The following is a 16,021-nucleotide window of genomic DNA, read 5'->3' as shown; positions in this document are numbered from 1 at the left end:
TGCTAATGGAACAGAGAAATTCGCGGGACCGTGGCGCGGCGGCCGTCTTCGGGCGCAGAGGCGTCTTTCATCCCCCGTTTGAAAAAGAAGCAGGAAGGGAGGAAACCGGCGAGATGGGGAGAGAGGGGGAACGGCGACGGTGGCCGGGTTAACGGATGGCAAGAAATGAAAACGGAGAGTCAAAGATAAATAACGGGGAGAAAGAATCAAACGACGTCGACGTCGACGACGACGACGACGATAGAAAACGAAGAGCAGCAACCCGGGGACGCAAAGGAGGACGAGGGATATAGAGCGAACGTTTAAAGACAGACGTCCAGGGGGGTGGCTAGGGACGCGAAAAGAGTTCAGTAATTCTGCGCAACGTCGCATAAATACAGGCCGGACGACCGGGATCTCGAAGATGCTTCGGCTAGACAAGATATGCGATGCGGAAGTCGCGTGTTTCGTCTGCCGCATTACGACTGCATCACCTGCGCGCAATTTTCTGGAACGCGGTGGGTCGCCGGGTTTAGTTCCAGTTGCTACTCTGTAAACGGTCAGGGGTAAATATGCAGGGTGTCCCAAAAGTTAGTGGAAATAGGGAAATGAGGGATTCCTGAGGTGATTTGAAGTAACTCTTTCCTTAGCGGAAATGTTCTACGAGGCTTCGTTCAGGAGTTATTAAGGAAAAACGGTGACCAATGAGAGGCCGAGATCAGCTGGCGCGAGGCGGCCGAAATCAGCTGACGCGCGGCGGCCGAGCCAATGGGCGGACGGAGCCCAGTTCCGCCGCCTCGCGCCAACCGAGCGCGCCTCTCATTGGACAGCGTTTTTCGTTAATAACTCCTGAACGAAGCCTTGTGGAACATTTTCGCTAAGGAAAGAGTTGTTTCAAATTACCTCAGTAACCTTTCATTTCCCCCATGAACCTTGTATATAGACACTTTCTAAAACGGTATAACTTTTGTTCACTATGGACTGTACGACTTGAATTCTTTTTTACGCGATAGATGGTCTAGTCTACTGGACAATTACTGAAATTGCTTTTTTAAATCTGCCATTGCTTGGAATGACAAATAAAACTTAAAAAAGTATATTGATTTCGGCAACTTAAGTGTTTGTAACTCTTAGTGACGTCAACCAGTTTCGATGAAATTTTCAGCACGTGTATCGCATCGTTTTAGACAATGACGACAAGTGAATTTAATTTATAATACCTGTAAAAGTGCATCGTACTGGATACGATTTAAAAAAAAGAAGAAAGAACAAAACAGTCGAGCGTATCAATTAATTGTAAGATAATTTTCGAACATCTTAAAATTGTAGAACAATTTCACCGTCAGTGATTGTTCGGTGAAATTGTTTCACAGATTTTTATACGAAATAAAAACTTTCGATACCGTTCTCGAAGTTCCAATGTGAGGACATTCGTAAAAATCGTTAAATAATATACCATTATCCGTATTTGTTTCGTTTGATCTCTTCATACGTTATTATTTAAGCGCGGTAACGGAGACAACTATATTGTTTTTAATTTCTGATAAAAAAAGCTCATGCAACAGAAGGTTAAATTGCGAACGGAGAAAACCTGTCAGCCCTGCGTCACGAAAGTCGAGTGTCTCCCACGCCGAAGTAGAATCCGGCGCCCACTAATTAATTGCAACTTCGTCCGAAAAACTTCGAACTCGGGCGGGCGCCCCGCGGGATTTCCGAATGGCGGTAGCAGAGAGGTATGGCGGGGCGTAATAAGGCACACGAGTGACAGACGGCGTGGTAGGGACGTTTATTACGTCATAATGATCCGGACTTCCGGGTTCCCGAGTGAATGTAAGTGACGGCGGGTGCGAGAGCCGGTTGTGCGTGCAGCATTACGGCGGTGGTTGAGCGTGAATGGTCAATATAAATCAGGCTTCGTGATATTGCGTCGACGCTGATGCTGCTCCCGAAAACGGGGCGAACGTGGCTGCGCCTTTGTTGCGCACGAAAAGCGCGAATTAGAGTGGCAATCTTCGGCATTAGGCGAGACTGTAGTAGCTATCTGTCTCTTTCTCTCTCCCTCTCTCTCTCTCTCTCTATCTTATTCTCTCTCTTCTCTCTAATTTTCTCTTTTCTTTCTCTTCTTTCTAATTCTCTTTTTTCTCTCTTTTCTCTCTCTTCTCTCTAATACTCTCTCTTTTCTCTCTCTTCTCTCTAATTCTTTCTTTTCTCTCTCTTCTCTCTAATACTCTCTCATTTCTCTATCTTCTCTGTAATTCTCTCTCTTTTTTCTCTCTAATTCTCTCTCTTTTCTCTCTCTAATTCTCTCTCTTTTTTCTCTCTCATTTCTCTATCTTCTCTGTAATTCTCTCTCTTTTTTTCTCTCTAATTCTCTTTCTTTTCCCACTCTTCTCTCTAATTCTCTCTTCTCTCTCTTTCCCTTTCTCTCTTTCATTCTCTCACTTCTCACTCTATTCTCTCTCTCTTGCTTTCTCTCTCACTCTCTCCCTTCTCTTTCTGAACCTTCCCCTCTCTTTTCTTCTTTTCTTTCTCTCTCGTTCTCTCGCTCTCTCTCACAAACTCTCTCGCTTCTCTCTCCCATTTTCTGTCTCTCTCACACTCTCTCGCTTCTCTCTCCCATTTTCTGTCTCTCTGTCGCTCTCTCTCTCGTTCTCTTTCTTTTCTTTCTCACTCTCTTTTCATTCTCTCTCTCTCTCTCTCTTCTCTCTCTCTCTCTCTCTCTCTCTCTCTCTCTACCCCCGTGACGTCTAATTTTGCTAACTCAAATGGGCTGATTAATGTGCAAACGGCGCACAGTGGAACGAAACATTTCCCTGCGCGTCGTCGGTCAAAATTTATCGTCTAAATTGTTCCTCCTACACCTGTCATTAAATCTTTTGTTATTACAATCAGATTGCGGATATTTATGCAATGTGCATATTTTACAAGACAATCGTAAGAAACAGAAATTAATCTCTCAGCCGCGGACGTCGTGTATACGTACACGTCATAAAGAAATAGCAATTTCGCATCTTACAACAAAAATAATTCTCCTACAATTTAGATTAAAATGCTCTTGTGTAAAACATATTCGTAATTTTAATAATTTAGAATAATTTAGAATACAATAAATTCTCCCTAATCGACGCTCAGATTGTACACAAAAATGAACAATTTGGGAAGAACAGTTATAATCGTATCTCCTCTTCGCAAACTGTCCATTTTTCTGCGCGATCTGAGCGTCAATTTACTGTAAGGGAGAATTTACTGTAATTTTAAAACAACTTGCCCAAAAGAAGCTGCGCCCAGCGTGACCGACGAAACGCGTACGAAATTGATTTTGAAAGTAGTTCGACGCAGCCGAGCGATTAAATAAAAATTGGTCGTTCTATTCAATAACCTTGACAAGTTTGGGAACGGTGCGACAGCGCTATTAAATCCTTGTGAACGGTGGTGTTTCTGCTAACGATCTTTGTCGTGCTTGTTCCAGCTGGGTTTCTTCACGTACTACACAGTGGCGATGGGAGAAGTGAATCCGTCGGGTCCGGTACCAATCGATAGTGTCTTCATTTACAGGCCGGACAAACGTCTCGAGCTCTGGAGGTTCGCGTTCTATATGTTCCTTCATGCCGGGTGAGTACCAAACTGTTCAAACGTAATCGAACCACTCCGTTGACAATTTCTGTATCCACTGAGGTCTGTTTGGAACGTAAACCGTTTAACGATTCGGGGTAAAATGCATCAATTTTCTAATACGAAAGAGTTATAGTAATTGAGGGGAAGTGTTGATAATAAATAACATAAAGGTTTGGAAAATTCAGAGGAAAGATAGAGAATACAATGTTAACAATTAAGGGAATAAAGGTAACGAAAAATTAAGGGAAAGGAGAGGACGCAATGTTAACAATAAATATAGAATAAAGGTTAGAAAAATTTAGGGGAAAGATAGATTACAATGTTAACAATTAATGGGATAAAAGTGAGGAAAGATTAAGGGGAAGGATAGGACACAGTGTTAATAATAAATAGAATAAAGATCAGAAAAATTCAGAGAATAGATAAATTACAGCATTAACAATTAATGGAATAGAAGTGAAGAAAAATTGAGGGGATAGATTAGGTCACAGTGTTAATAATAAATAGAATAAAAATCAGAAAAATTCAGAGAAAAGAAATTACAATGTTAACAATTAATGGAATAAAAGTGAAAAAGAATTGAGGGCAAAGATAGGACACAGTGTTAATAATAAATAGAATAAAGAGTAGGAAAATTCAGATAAAAAGTAGAATACAAAATGTGCAGAATTAGTAGATTATAAATAATCTTTCTTTTGTCAAGAAATATATTGTTTTGTTCTCGTTATTTCGTTTTGCTTATTTTATGGAAATTTTGGAAGAAAAATCGTAACAGCAACGAAAGCAATAATTTACGCACAGTTTTACACGTTGTATACTATAAACAGAGAAATCTAGATTTAATTGACAAAATAACTATTAATTGTGTCGGCCGAAAGATAGAAATAGTTGCGAACATTTCCAGTGATATTATGGTAACCATGACCGAATCCATCAAAAACCTTCCTCTTTTCTTTCGCGAACTAAGATCGTCTTTAATCGAACTTGCTATCAGTGATAAATAATTGGAAACTAGCATCCGGAAGATTCATACTTAATTAATCAAACGAAAATTTCGTAATCGTCGATTTTAAGACAAATTCGAATTACTTTATTCCTCGATCGAGCGCGATGAACAAAATCTCCGTATATTTATTAAAAGCAGAGGCAACTTTGATTTATAAAGCAGTAAATTAAAAAAAAATTGTTAATTAAAATAAATTAAAAAAAAAATTAAAATTAAAAATACAACGGTGATGAGCGTCTATTTTGCCAATACACTGCGTGTATTTGTATTACTTATTGTACCGCTCGAATCGTTCGCGTTCATTGGAAATCGTAACGCAAACATTAGCTGCCGCGTATTTAAATAATTTGGATGAAAAGCAATTAATATTAATTTGGAATCGCGATGCGGCGCGCTTCGGGAAACGCGGGACGCGATGATGCACGTGGAATTATTTATGGGCACAATCGGTGACGGAGTTCTGTTTTTACAAGCTTCATAAACTGTCCCATTACTTTTTCAAATGTTCCGCGTGCAGGTTATTTATATGTATATACGTGTATTACATTATATATATCTTTTTATAATTAATATAATTTTTATATAATAATATTTAATTTTAATATATATAATATTTTTTATAATATATATATATATATATATATATATATATATATATATATAATAATAATATATAATAATATATAATAATAATATAATAATAATATATATTATTATTATATTATATATTATTATATTTATATTTATTATATATATATTATTATTATATTATATATTATTATATTTATATTTATTATATATATTATTATTATTATATTATATATATACGTCGCGGAAATACACACACAGCGCAATGAATTTTCGAATACGGGAAAATTTAAACTTACGAACGGTTTATCGGCCAGTCGCCGCGTATAAATCCCAATTTGGAATATTTAAAACGTCGATTACTGTTCTTTAACGGCGACGTTTTTACGCGTTATTATACCCGGTTATTGAATCGTTCTTTACTCGATACTCGGATATGCACGTTTTATTTTAGCCCGCGATTAATCCGTTGTTACGGATTCCAGCGATCGGCCGTATTGAGAACGGCTCTTAAATTTAATCGGCGACGACAGATTTTCACAAACGTCTGAATCAAAAATTCAACGATGTTCAATGAAGTGGAAATGTTTCACTCTTACCGAAATGTTCTTGTTCCATTGTATTCCTTCTTTGAGAACAGGTGAATCGAAGATACAGGATTTCGAACAATTTGCGGACTGATTTTCGAGATGTTCTTGATGAATGTTTTCGATGTTTAATTTTTTCGTTTGTGAGAAGTGAAGGAATACTTGAACTTGTATATAGGAGGGGAAATTTTTTGAAACGATATTTTAATTGCGATTTGTGCGTAAGTTTAGGGTGATTTTTTGGGGAGATATTGAAACGGAATAGGAAGATTATTAAAATATGATCCAATGAAATAATATAGTCTGATATATGAAAATTATGTAGTCCAATGCATAAAAATATAATCTAATGTATGAAAACACAATCTAATGTATAAAAATATAGTTTCATGTATAAAAAAAAGTATAGTTTAATATATAAAAATATAGCCTAATATATAAAAAAACATAGTTATAAAAATATACATTCAAATATATACATACGTAGTCTAATATATAAAAATACAGTCCAACGTGTAAAAATATAGTTAATATATAAAAATGTAGTCCAATGTATACAAATATAGTCCAATGTATAAAAATATAGTCTAATATATAAAAACATAGTTCAATATATAAATACATAGTCTAATATATAAAAGTACAGTTCAACCTGTAAAAATATAGCTTAATGTGTAAAATTATAATCTAATATATAAAAATATAGTCTAATATATAAAAATATAGTCCAATGTATACAAACATAGTCCAATGTATAAAAATATAGTCTAATATATAAAAATATAGTCCAATGTATACAAATATAGTCTAATATATAAAAATATAGTCTAGAGTATGGAAAAATATAATTTAAAATCAACATAGTTTTATTTTGCTTTTAAATCTTACTCACAATAAAGTCTTTCACTCTATTTTATTTATGAAGACCAGATCTACCGAAACTCTTAGAATTGCTATTGTCTAACTACCAATTTCGGTCGCACCCAATACTCCAACATCCAATCAAATATCCAAAGCTACATCCACCGTCGTATTTTCCCCAGCAAAGATAAATCTGGCCAGACCCTCGAGCAGACCGAACAGCACCACCCTATGGTAATAACAGCGATCACCATAAATCCGTAATACAGCTAAATAAATTTCAGCAGCCCTCAGCGTCTTCTCTTAACAAAACTGGGGGCGGGGGTGGGGGGCAAGAAGAGGGGCAACGGTGATAAAACAATAGACAGAAGGGAAAAAGTTTGGCGAGACGGTTCTTTACGAAAAATAGCCGATGGCGTGGGCGCGCGGGAAGGGGGAGGGGGCGGAAGGAAACGTATTTTCCGGCATGGGACCAGGGCGCGTGCCAGCACATTTACGTAATTCTGTTCGACTGGCGGAACGACGGTTGAATTCGATTCGATTCGATTCGATTCGATTCGCTGGGAGATTGCAACGTGATTCGCGCGAGGGAGCCGCCGAAAGCGAAATTAGCGTCAAGGATTAACGCGGCAGTTGCATCGAGTGCATTCGCGCGGCCAATCGGGAAAAGTGGTCGCCGAAATGTGCAATCTGTCACGCGTGCCCATTTTTTCGCGGCGCGCGCCGCGAATTTTAAGCGGGGCCACTTCCTTCCGACGCCATTTTTGTTGGTCGACCGGCTCGTTATCTTATCCGTTAATTCTTCATTAGCAGAGCTTCGGATTGGAAATTGAAACTAAAATTGTTACATCGAATTCTCAAATTTGGTACTTGATATTGATTTTTAATGCGGATCTCTGGTTATGATTTTTAATTGTATTTTTATAGAGTGGAGGATCTCCTATCGTGCAATTTGTAGATGTTCGAGGAGTTTTTGGATCAACAGATTTTTTGAGACATTTTTTTGCGAGGGTTTATAAATATTATATTTACTTACGTGGTAGAGACAGCAAATAATAATTGAAGAGAACAGATTACGAAAATATTAAAAATTGAATGGTGCAGACCAACTGACAGTAAAAATTGAATAACGAAAGTAAAATTAAATAGTAGATATTGAGTAGTTCAAATAATTGAAATAGTAAAAATTGAGTAGCCAAAATGACCAGAATAATGAAAATTTAATAGTAGAAATTAATAGCCAAAGTGACTACAATAATAAATATTGAATAATAGAAATTGAGTAGCCAAAATGACCAGAATAATAAAAATTAAATAGTAGAAATTCAGTAGCCAAAGTGACTACAATAATAAATATTGAATAATAGAAATTGAGTAGCCAAAATGACCAGAATAATAAAAATTAAATAGTAGAAATTCAGTAGCCAAAGTGACTACAATAATAAATATTGAATAATAGAAATTGAGTAGCCAAAATGACCAGAATAATAAAATTTTAATAGTAGAAATTGAGTAGCCAAAGTGACCAAAATAATAAAAATTGAATAATGAAAATTAGCAATCAATAAAAGTAAAATAGTAGAAAATAGTAAATAGTGAAAATTGGACAGTAGAAATTGAGTAATAAAAATTACAAACAATAAAAATTGAATGGTAATAGTTACCGATATAATAAAAATTGAATAACAGAATTCGAGAAATCAAAGTTACCAAAATAATTAAAATTGAGTAGTGAAATATTTCTAAATAATAAAAACTAAGAAATGAAAACCACTAAATAATAAAAGGAAATATATAAAAATATAAATAATAGGAAAAATCACCAAAATAAACGAAAATGAATAAAAATCACCGGCTACTAAATATTGAATAACAATAATAATAATAACTACCGAAGAAGTAAAAATCACGTAGTACACGTGCTAAATATTAAAAATGCCGCGTACGATTACTTGTGATTACGTTACGTGGAATATTGGAGGTACCTACTTCTACCCGGCGCAAAAAGCGAGGAATAATTCGCGAATCTTCCGCAACAGGAAAATTGCTGTGCTGATAAAGCTTCGCGGCGGTTGTAAAGCGCGTTGGTCTGGATAAAAAACAGTTTTTTCATTCCGCGCCGGAAGTTCAGTGTGAAAAGGGTGAAATCATCCCTTAAAAATTTTGCGCGTTTTCACGGTTCCCGGGGACGATTCAACTTTGTAAACGCGCGAGCTAAAGCGTCGCGAACAAAAATTACCCGTTCGTTTGCAGTCCTCGCCACATTTTCATAAGGAAAACTCTCGACGATGCTTAATTTAAAAATAACTCGGCCCATTATGGAAGTAGATCCTTGCCTACATAACCTATCAAACGGATTTACATCGTGCACATTTTTTTTTATTGGATCAGTCAGTCTTATTACTTTGTCCTTAAAATCACCAAATGTAAAAGATCGATAGTTATATCGATTCTTAACAACTGTAGAATTTTCAGTTTAGAGAGTTGCAATTTCGATTGCTTTGATTTTTTTGTGAAATGGTAAATATTTATTATAATATTATTATATAATTATATTATATATTATTATTATATAATATATATATATATATATATATATATTATATAATACTATAATATTATTATAAATGTTTATTATAAAAATATACATTGTATATGTAGATATACAATATATATATATATATATATATATATATATATATATATATGTAGATATATGTAGATATAGTATATTTATTATATGTTTATTATATATTTATTATACATATAATATTAATATTATATTATAATATTATTATAATATTAATATTATAATATTACATATTTACTATATATAACAATATAGACCAAAAAGTTTGTTGACGATTATTAGAAAAAAGTGTAAGAAACATTTTAACAAGGCAGTTTCGTAATTATGCAGTTTCGTGCGTTATAGTCTTCGCTAGACTCCGCTCACGTTGGCGCCATTTTCTTCAATCTTCTTATTTGAGCATTTAGTGCAAGTTCACTTACAGTTCGTAGATTATCTACTTCTATGGTTGTAGGCTTCTCTGTTTCTAACTTTACGGGTTTCCGTAAATCTTCTTTACAACAATGTCATACTTGAAACCTCGATTGCAAAAATGGAACATGCAGAGAACTGATATTCCTCGACAATCGACAACAAAAATGCTTCGGCTGCAATCGGAGTATCCTACTAAAAAACAACAGGCAGAACAATTATTCGTCGTTAATAATTCGTTGTTAATAATAAAAATTATTTCAGATCGTACTAACCATACTTTTTAAACAAACCACAAGCTGTTAAATCATTGTCAATAATTTCACGACGATATAACGTTACTTAAAATCGAACTGACTTCTAAATCAATTGCATGCTAATTAATAACAGTAAATGTTGCAACATTATTTAAAATCGTGTTAGTTATTCAATCATTTCACTGTGGATTCGCTAAATTAACTAAATTAGCTCCCCAAATTAACGAGATCGACACAAAATTATTTCAAATCGAAGTGATTGTATTTTTCAAATCTTCTGCAATTTAATTAAACGAATTATCTTGAATAATTTTACTGTAGAATCAAATCGTAGCTTCCTAAATTATCGTTACCAATACGAAGTTATTTCAAATAAAATTGATCACATTTTTCAAATCTACTGCAATTAAACTATATCAATAATTTTTAATAATTTTACTGTAGATTAAAATCATAGCTCCCTAAATTATCGTGGCCAACACAAAATTACACAAAATAAAATTAATTGTACTTTTTAAATCTTCTACAATAAAACTAAACGAATTATTTCGAATAATTTTACCGTCGAATAAAATCATAGCTGCCTAAATTATCGTGGCCAACACAAAATTACACAAAATAAAATTAATTGTACTTTCTAAATCTTCTACAATAAAACTAAACGAATTATTTCGAATAATTTTACCGTCGAATAAGATCACAGCTGCCTAAATTATCCTGGCCAACACAAAATTGTGTCAAATAAAATCGATCGTATTTTCCGAATCTTTCGCAATTAAACTGAACGAAGAGTCATAAACTATATAAGAGTCGCGAAGAGTCACGATCTCTCCTCTTTCCGATCCGACCTTTTCTCCGCTCGCCAACCTTTTTCTCCTTTTCCCGTGGACGATGCCGGTGGTGGAGCGTCGCGCGAGGGGGTAGCAACGCCGGAGAACGATAGAACGAGGCCGGTGGAGAGAAGTTTTCAGCAGCGAAGCTCTCTAAATTATTCATGGAAACGCCAGATAAGGCGACCATTTTCCCTACGTGCGTATGGAAACGGTGATAAGAGTGACCCGGCGTTTTCCCATAGACCGTGGGGGCGGCGCGCGCCTTCCCCTTTCTTCTTTCCCTTTGTTCCATCCCCCGCCGTTCCGCCGTTCGCTCCCGATCCTTTCCGGCGTTATCAGTCTTCCGTGAAAGTAGTTTTCTTGTTGCCGAAAGGATACTGTAGCAAACGCCGGTTATTAATGCCACCAGCAGTATTCCTTTTTACTCGATGGATCTATCGATCGATCGATCGATCGATCGATCGATTTTCGAGCTCTCTTTAACATTCTGTCGAACCTGTTTTTCATCCCCGTAAATTCGACATTGTTTCCACGGTTTCGCAACTGGGTTGTTGATTCTCAAAATGCAATTTCTCGGTGAAATTGAAATGGACTTATTACATGATTTATTGCTTTTTAGTGTTAGTAGTCATTGTAATTAATTAATATTCATTGTTAGTACTAGTATTCATTTTTGCTGAATAATTATTGTGCATTATGTAATATATAATGTATAAATACATAAATATGTAATAAAAAAATAATAAATGTATAATATATAATAAAAATATATATATATTATAAAGTATGCTATGCAGTATAGTATATATTGTATTATAAATACCATCATTAATATTATATTATATGTTACATTATATACATTGTAAAGTATAATGTATATTGTATTATTCGTCTTATTGTATATTATTTTATGTAATTATCATATTATATTATATACATTATAAAGTATAACATATAAGTAAATTATAATATATATTATAAAGTATAATATTTAAGTCTGTATATATATTGTAAAGTATATATTATATTATAAATATATTATATATAATATAATATTACACACACATATATTATTATAAATTTATATTATATATAAATATTAAATATATATTATATTATATATATATATATATATATATATATATATATATATATATATATATATTATAAAGTATAACGTATATCATATTATAAATATTATCATTATTATTCACATTAAAAACTATAATAAATAATTAAGTACGATGAAATACAGTCGTATAAAATACAGTAAAATTATAAACAACGATTCAGGTATACAGGTAGCTCGTAAAAGTTTGATACAATCGAAAAATTGACTCAATTACGTATAAGCGCGGTTTAGGTTCCGCAAACATCAAAATGGACACGTTGCGTTGGTCTCGAAGTTGCCGGAAAGTGCATCCGATCGAGAAACGCCCGAATAAAGGCGTAGTTTCAGCAAGTTGACTCGAACGTTCCGCAGACGTTGGTAAGGCTGTCAGCCGTTCTAACTACTTTCCAGTTGTTAATTACACCCCGAAAACTTCGTACTTATCGCCGAACCGTGGGACCAGTTTGTCGAGCCTGATGCCTCAGCGTTTCGCTGGTCCAATAACGAACGAACCGATCCCGTTCTTCTCCGCGATCGGTTAATCACCTCGCTTTTCAATCTGTCCGACGCGACGCGACGCGACGTTTAGCCTGGATCCACGAACGCGTCGCCGCCTTTCATTGTCCGACCAGCAACTGTTATATCGGTGTTCCCATTGCAAGACGTTGCCGGCCGTGCGTAATTACAGATGCATTCGTTTCGGTGGAACTTTGATTGGTGTGTCGTTGCGCAGATAGCATTGTGAAGGAAACCTTGGAAGGAATCGTTCGCGCGATTCTTTGTCAGCTACCGAGTTGATCGTTCATCTGTATCCTCATTTTATGTTGCGTATATAGAAATGCAACTTTGTTTAGTGCAACATCGTGTAGTTGGCACTCCAGAGATAAGGGTTCGCTCGGTATCTTCTTTTTCGGTTTGCAAGCTGATCATCTTTCGCTTTCTTCGTTTGATATACTGTTTTTAAAAATGCAACTTTGTTTAGCGTATCATTGCGCAGCTGACACTGCAATGTTCATTTTGAAAGGTGCATTCGTTTGGCTTTTTGTTAGCTTTCCAATTAGTCACCTTTTGCTGTCTTAATTCGACATTCTTTTCCCAAACTGCAACTTTGTTTACTGCATTATTGAATAGTTGACCCTGCAGAGATAACATCAAAGGATTCTTTCGATTTCTTCTTCTTCGGCTTGCAAGGCGATCATCTTTGCTGTCTTCATTTGACATACTAATTTTTAAAATGCAACTTTGTTTAGCGTATTATTGTGCAGCTAACACTGCAATGATCATTTTGAAAGGTTCATTCGTTCGGCTCTTTGTTAGCTCTCCAATTAGTCACCTTTTACTGTCTTCATTTGAGAATCTGTTTTTAAAAATGCAACTTTGTTTAGTGTATTATTGCACAGTCGAGTACAGTGATAATTTTTAGATCATTTTCAATCTTTGTTCCGCACCTGCAATTTTTTACATTTTGTGTCCAAGGATGCAATTTTGATTAGTGACTATTAATAACTCCTATTTCAAAAATGCTACAATGATTAATCAGTCTAAATAATTAATCTATCTATAACGTCCACTCGAAAATTACAACAATGTGACGAGTCTATTGGCAGCATTCAGCTTAAAAGTGCAACAAGGTTGAATCTAACGAATCTAACAATAAATCTTCGGTTTAAAAATGCAACAACGATCAACCTGTTCGTAATATTCAGTCTAAAATTGCAACCGCGCGATGAGACAATGAGCAACTGTCGCTTTAAAACAGCAACAACGTTGAATCATTTATCAATGCTCATCCTAGCACAGCGACACTGATGAATCCACTTGAAAATTGCAACAATGCGACGAATCTATTAGCAACTTCCAGTTCATAAATACAATGAGGATGACTCTGCTGATAATCTCCGATCTAAAAACGCAACAAGGTTGAATCTATCAGCGATCCGCGGTATGAAAACGCAACAAGGTTGAATCGGTTAGCAACTCTTAATCTAAAAATACAATAACGATGAATCTGTTAGCAATCTCCGGTCTCAAAGCGCAACCAAGTTCAATCTATCATTGATCTAGTAGCAATCGAAACGACATCGTGGACTCTCGCACGGATAATAAATTCGCATTGTTCGAAATTCGATCTAACAATTGCGCCGAAATTAAGGCCGCGAGCTAAGACGATAATAACCGACGCCGATAAAAATTCAACTAATAAACCGCGATGAAATCCTGCGAGAGACAACGAACGAGGATAATAAACAACCGTTAGCAGGTTCAACGATCGCGGCGAACAGCTGAGATGGTTTTCTCTGAAGACTTTCACGCGATCTATCAGCCGCGCGTGTTGCTATCATCTCGCTTTCAGTCTCGATTTGAAATCGATATCGAATCGAGCGGTCGGCGAAATTTCCGCGGAACAAGTTCACTTTCGCGAAAAAACGCGGTGAAAGCCGGGTGAAAACGAAATCCCGGCCTGCACGGTCGGGACGCCGCGAGGCCCCCATAAATTCCGACGGTGCCCCGTAAACAGATCGGGAGACCCGTCCGTTTCCCGACGGCGTGTCTCGTCGCCCGATCCTTTTGCGTCTGCCGTTCGCTTATAAAAATGCAATCGGCCCGGGACCCGACGGGTTCGAGACGAAGAGGCAGGCCGTTCCGGGCGAATCACCCCGGAAGAATTGATTCTGGCGTGCCGGATATCTCGCAACGGCGGGCTTCCGGCGGAAAGGAAAATCGAAACGGCGGCGAGCCGGCCTCTCTCTCTCTCTCTTCTCTCTCTCTCGCTCTCGCGCTCTCTTACTTGCGCTCTCTCACTCGCGCGCTCTCTTCTCTCGCGCTCTCTCTCTCGCGAGCTCTCTTCTCTCGCGCTCTCTTCTCTCGCGCTCTCTTACTTGCGCTCTCTCACTCGCGCTCTCTCACTCGCGAGCTCTCTTCTCTCGCGCTCTCTTACTTGCGCTCTCTCACTCGCGCGCTCTCTTCTCTCGCGCTCTCTCACTCGCGAGCTCTCTTCTCTCGCGCTCTCTTACTTGCGCTCTCTCACTCGCGCGCTCTCTTCTCTCGCGCTCTCTCACTCGCGAGCTCTCTTCTCTCGCGCTCTCTTACTTGCGCTCTCTCACTCGCGCGCTCTCTTCTCTCGCGCTCTCTCACTCGCGAGCTCTCTTCTCTCGCGCTCTCTTACTTGCGCTCTCTCACTCGCGCGCTCTCTTCTCTCGCGCTCTCTCACTCGCGAGCTCTCTCACTCGCGCGCTCTCTCACTCGCGCGTTCTCTCTCGCGAGCTCTCTTCTCTCGCGCTCTCTTCTCTCGCGCTCTCTTCTCTCGCGCTCTCTTCTCTCGCGCTCTCTCACTCGTGCGCTCTCTTCTCTCGCGCTCTCTCACTCGCGCGCTCTCTTCTCTCGCGCTCTCTCTCTCGCGAGCTCTCTTCTCTCGCGCTCTCTTCTCTCGCGCTCTCTCTCGCTCGCTCTTTCTTTCTTTCTCTCGCTATCTCTCTATCTCTTCCTCTCTCTATCTCTCTCACTCTCTTTCTCTCTCTCCCCCCTCGTCTTCCTCCCTCCCTCTTCCGCGATTTAAATAACGGCGTCCATCTTAGCGGGCCTGCCGGATGCGCGCCATTTTATGCATGCCCGACGACCGGGACCATTATGCCGGCGGACTCGTCTAATGTCGTATAAATGCAGAAAAGAAGCCGTCGGGCCTTGATACGCCACGTGCGCCGCACGGAACTTCTGCATTTTGCATGGGAGGGGAGGAGGGGGGGATGATCCAAGCACGATGGACAGCCTTCCGAGGAATTAGAGGACGACCGCAATGAGACCGGGGATGCTTCGATATTTTTACCGATGATTGGCGACCTATGGAATATCCGCGAATTCGAAGTCGTTTGATTGACGACATTTTCGATAACGAAATTGCCATTTCCGAATGTAAATTCGTTATAATTAAATTTTATATAAAAATTCACTGTAATCGATTTCATCCCTATTTAAAATCGGTTAATTTAAATTTCTGTTAGAAACGTGTCATGATTTAAAATTGTTATTTTAGTTTTTATTGAGAATCTAGTAACGTTTAAGCGTCTAATTAAAATCTATTCGAATGCGAAATGAAAATTCATTATAATGTTCGTCATCCTGCCCGTTTAAAATTGATTACAATCTAGATTTCTATTAAAAATCTATCATAATTTAAAATTTCCAT

General features: G+C 37.2%; 1 protein-coding gene across 2 annotated transcripts in view; it reads left to right on the top strand.

Annotated features, from left to right (window-relative positions):
* Positions 1-16,021, top strand: part of stet (stem cell tumor) — a 763,180-nt gene that overhangs the window by 694,052 nt on the left and 53,107 nt on the right. For both annotated transcript variants that reach the window (XM_076522434.1, XM_076522433.1), the window contains one exon: positions 3,449-3,591. In XM_076522434.1, coding sequence (XP_076378549.1) covers positions 3,449-3,591 — 143 coding nt within the window. The remainder of the gene's footprint in view (positions 1-3,448; positions 3,592-16,021) is intronic.

This window comes from Megalopta genalis, chromosome 5 (genome assembly GCF_051020955.1).
Source record: "Megalopta genalis isolate 19385.01 chromosome 5, iyMegGena1_principal, whole genome shotgun sequence".
Classification (NCBI taxonomy): domain Eukaryota; kingdom Metazoa; phylum Arthropoda; class Insecta; order Hymenoptera; family Halictidae; genus Megalopta; species Megalopta genalis.
Note: the sequence above shows the minus strand (reverse complement) of the source record. Positions and strands in the feature narration are given on the sequence as shown.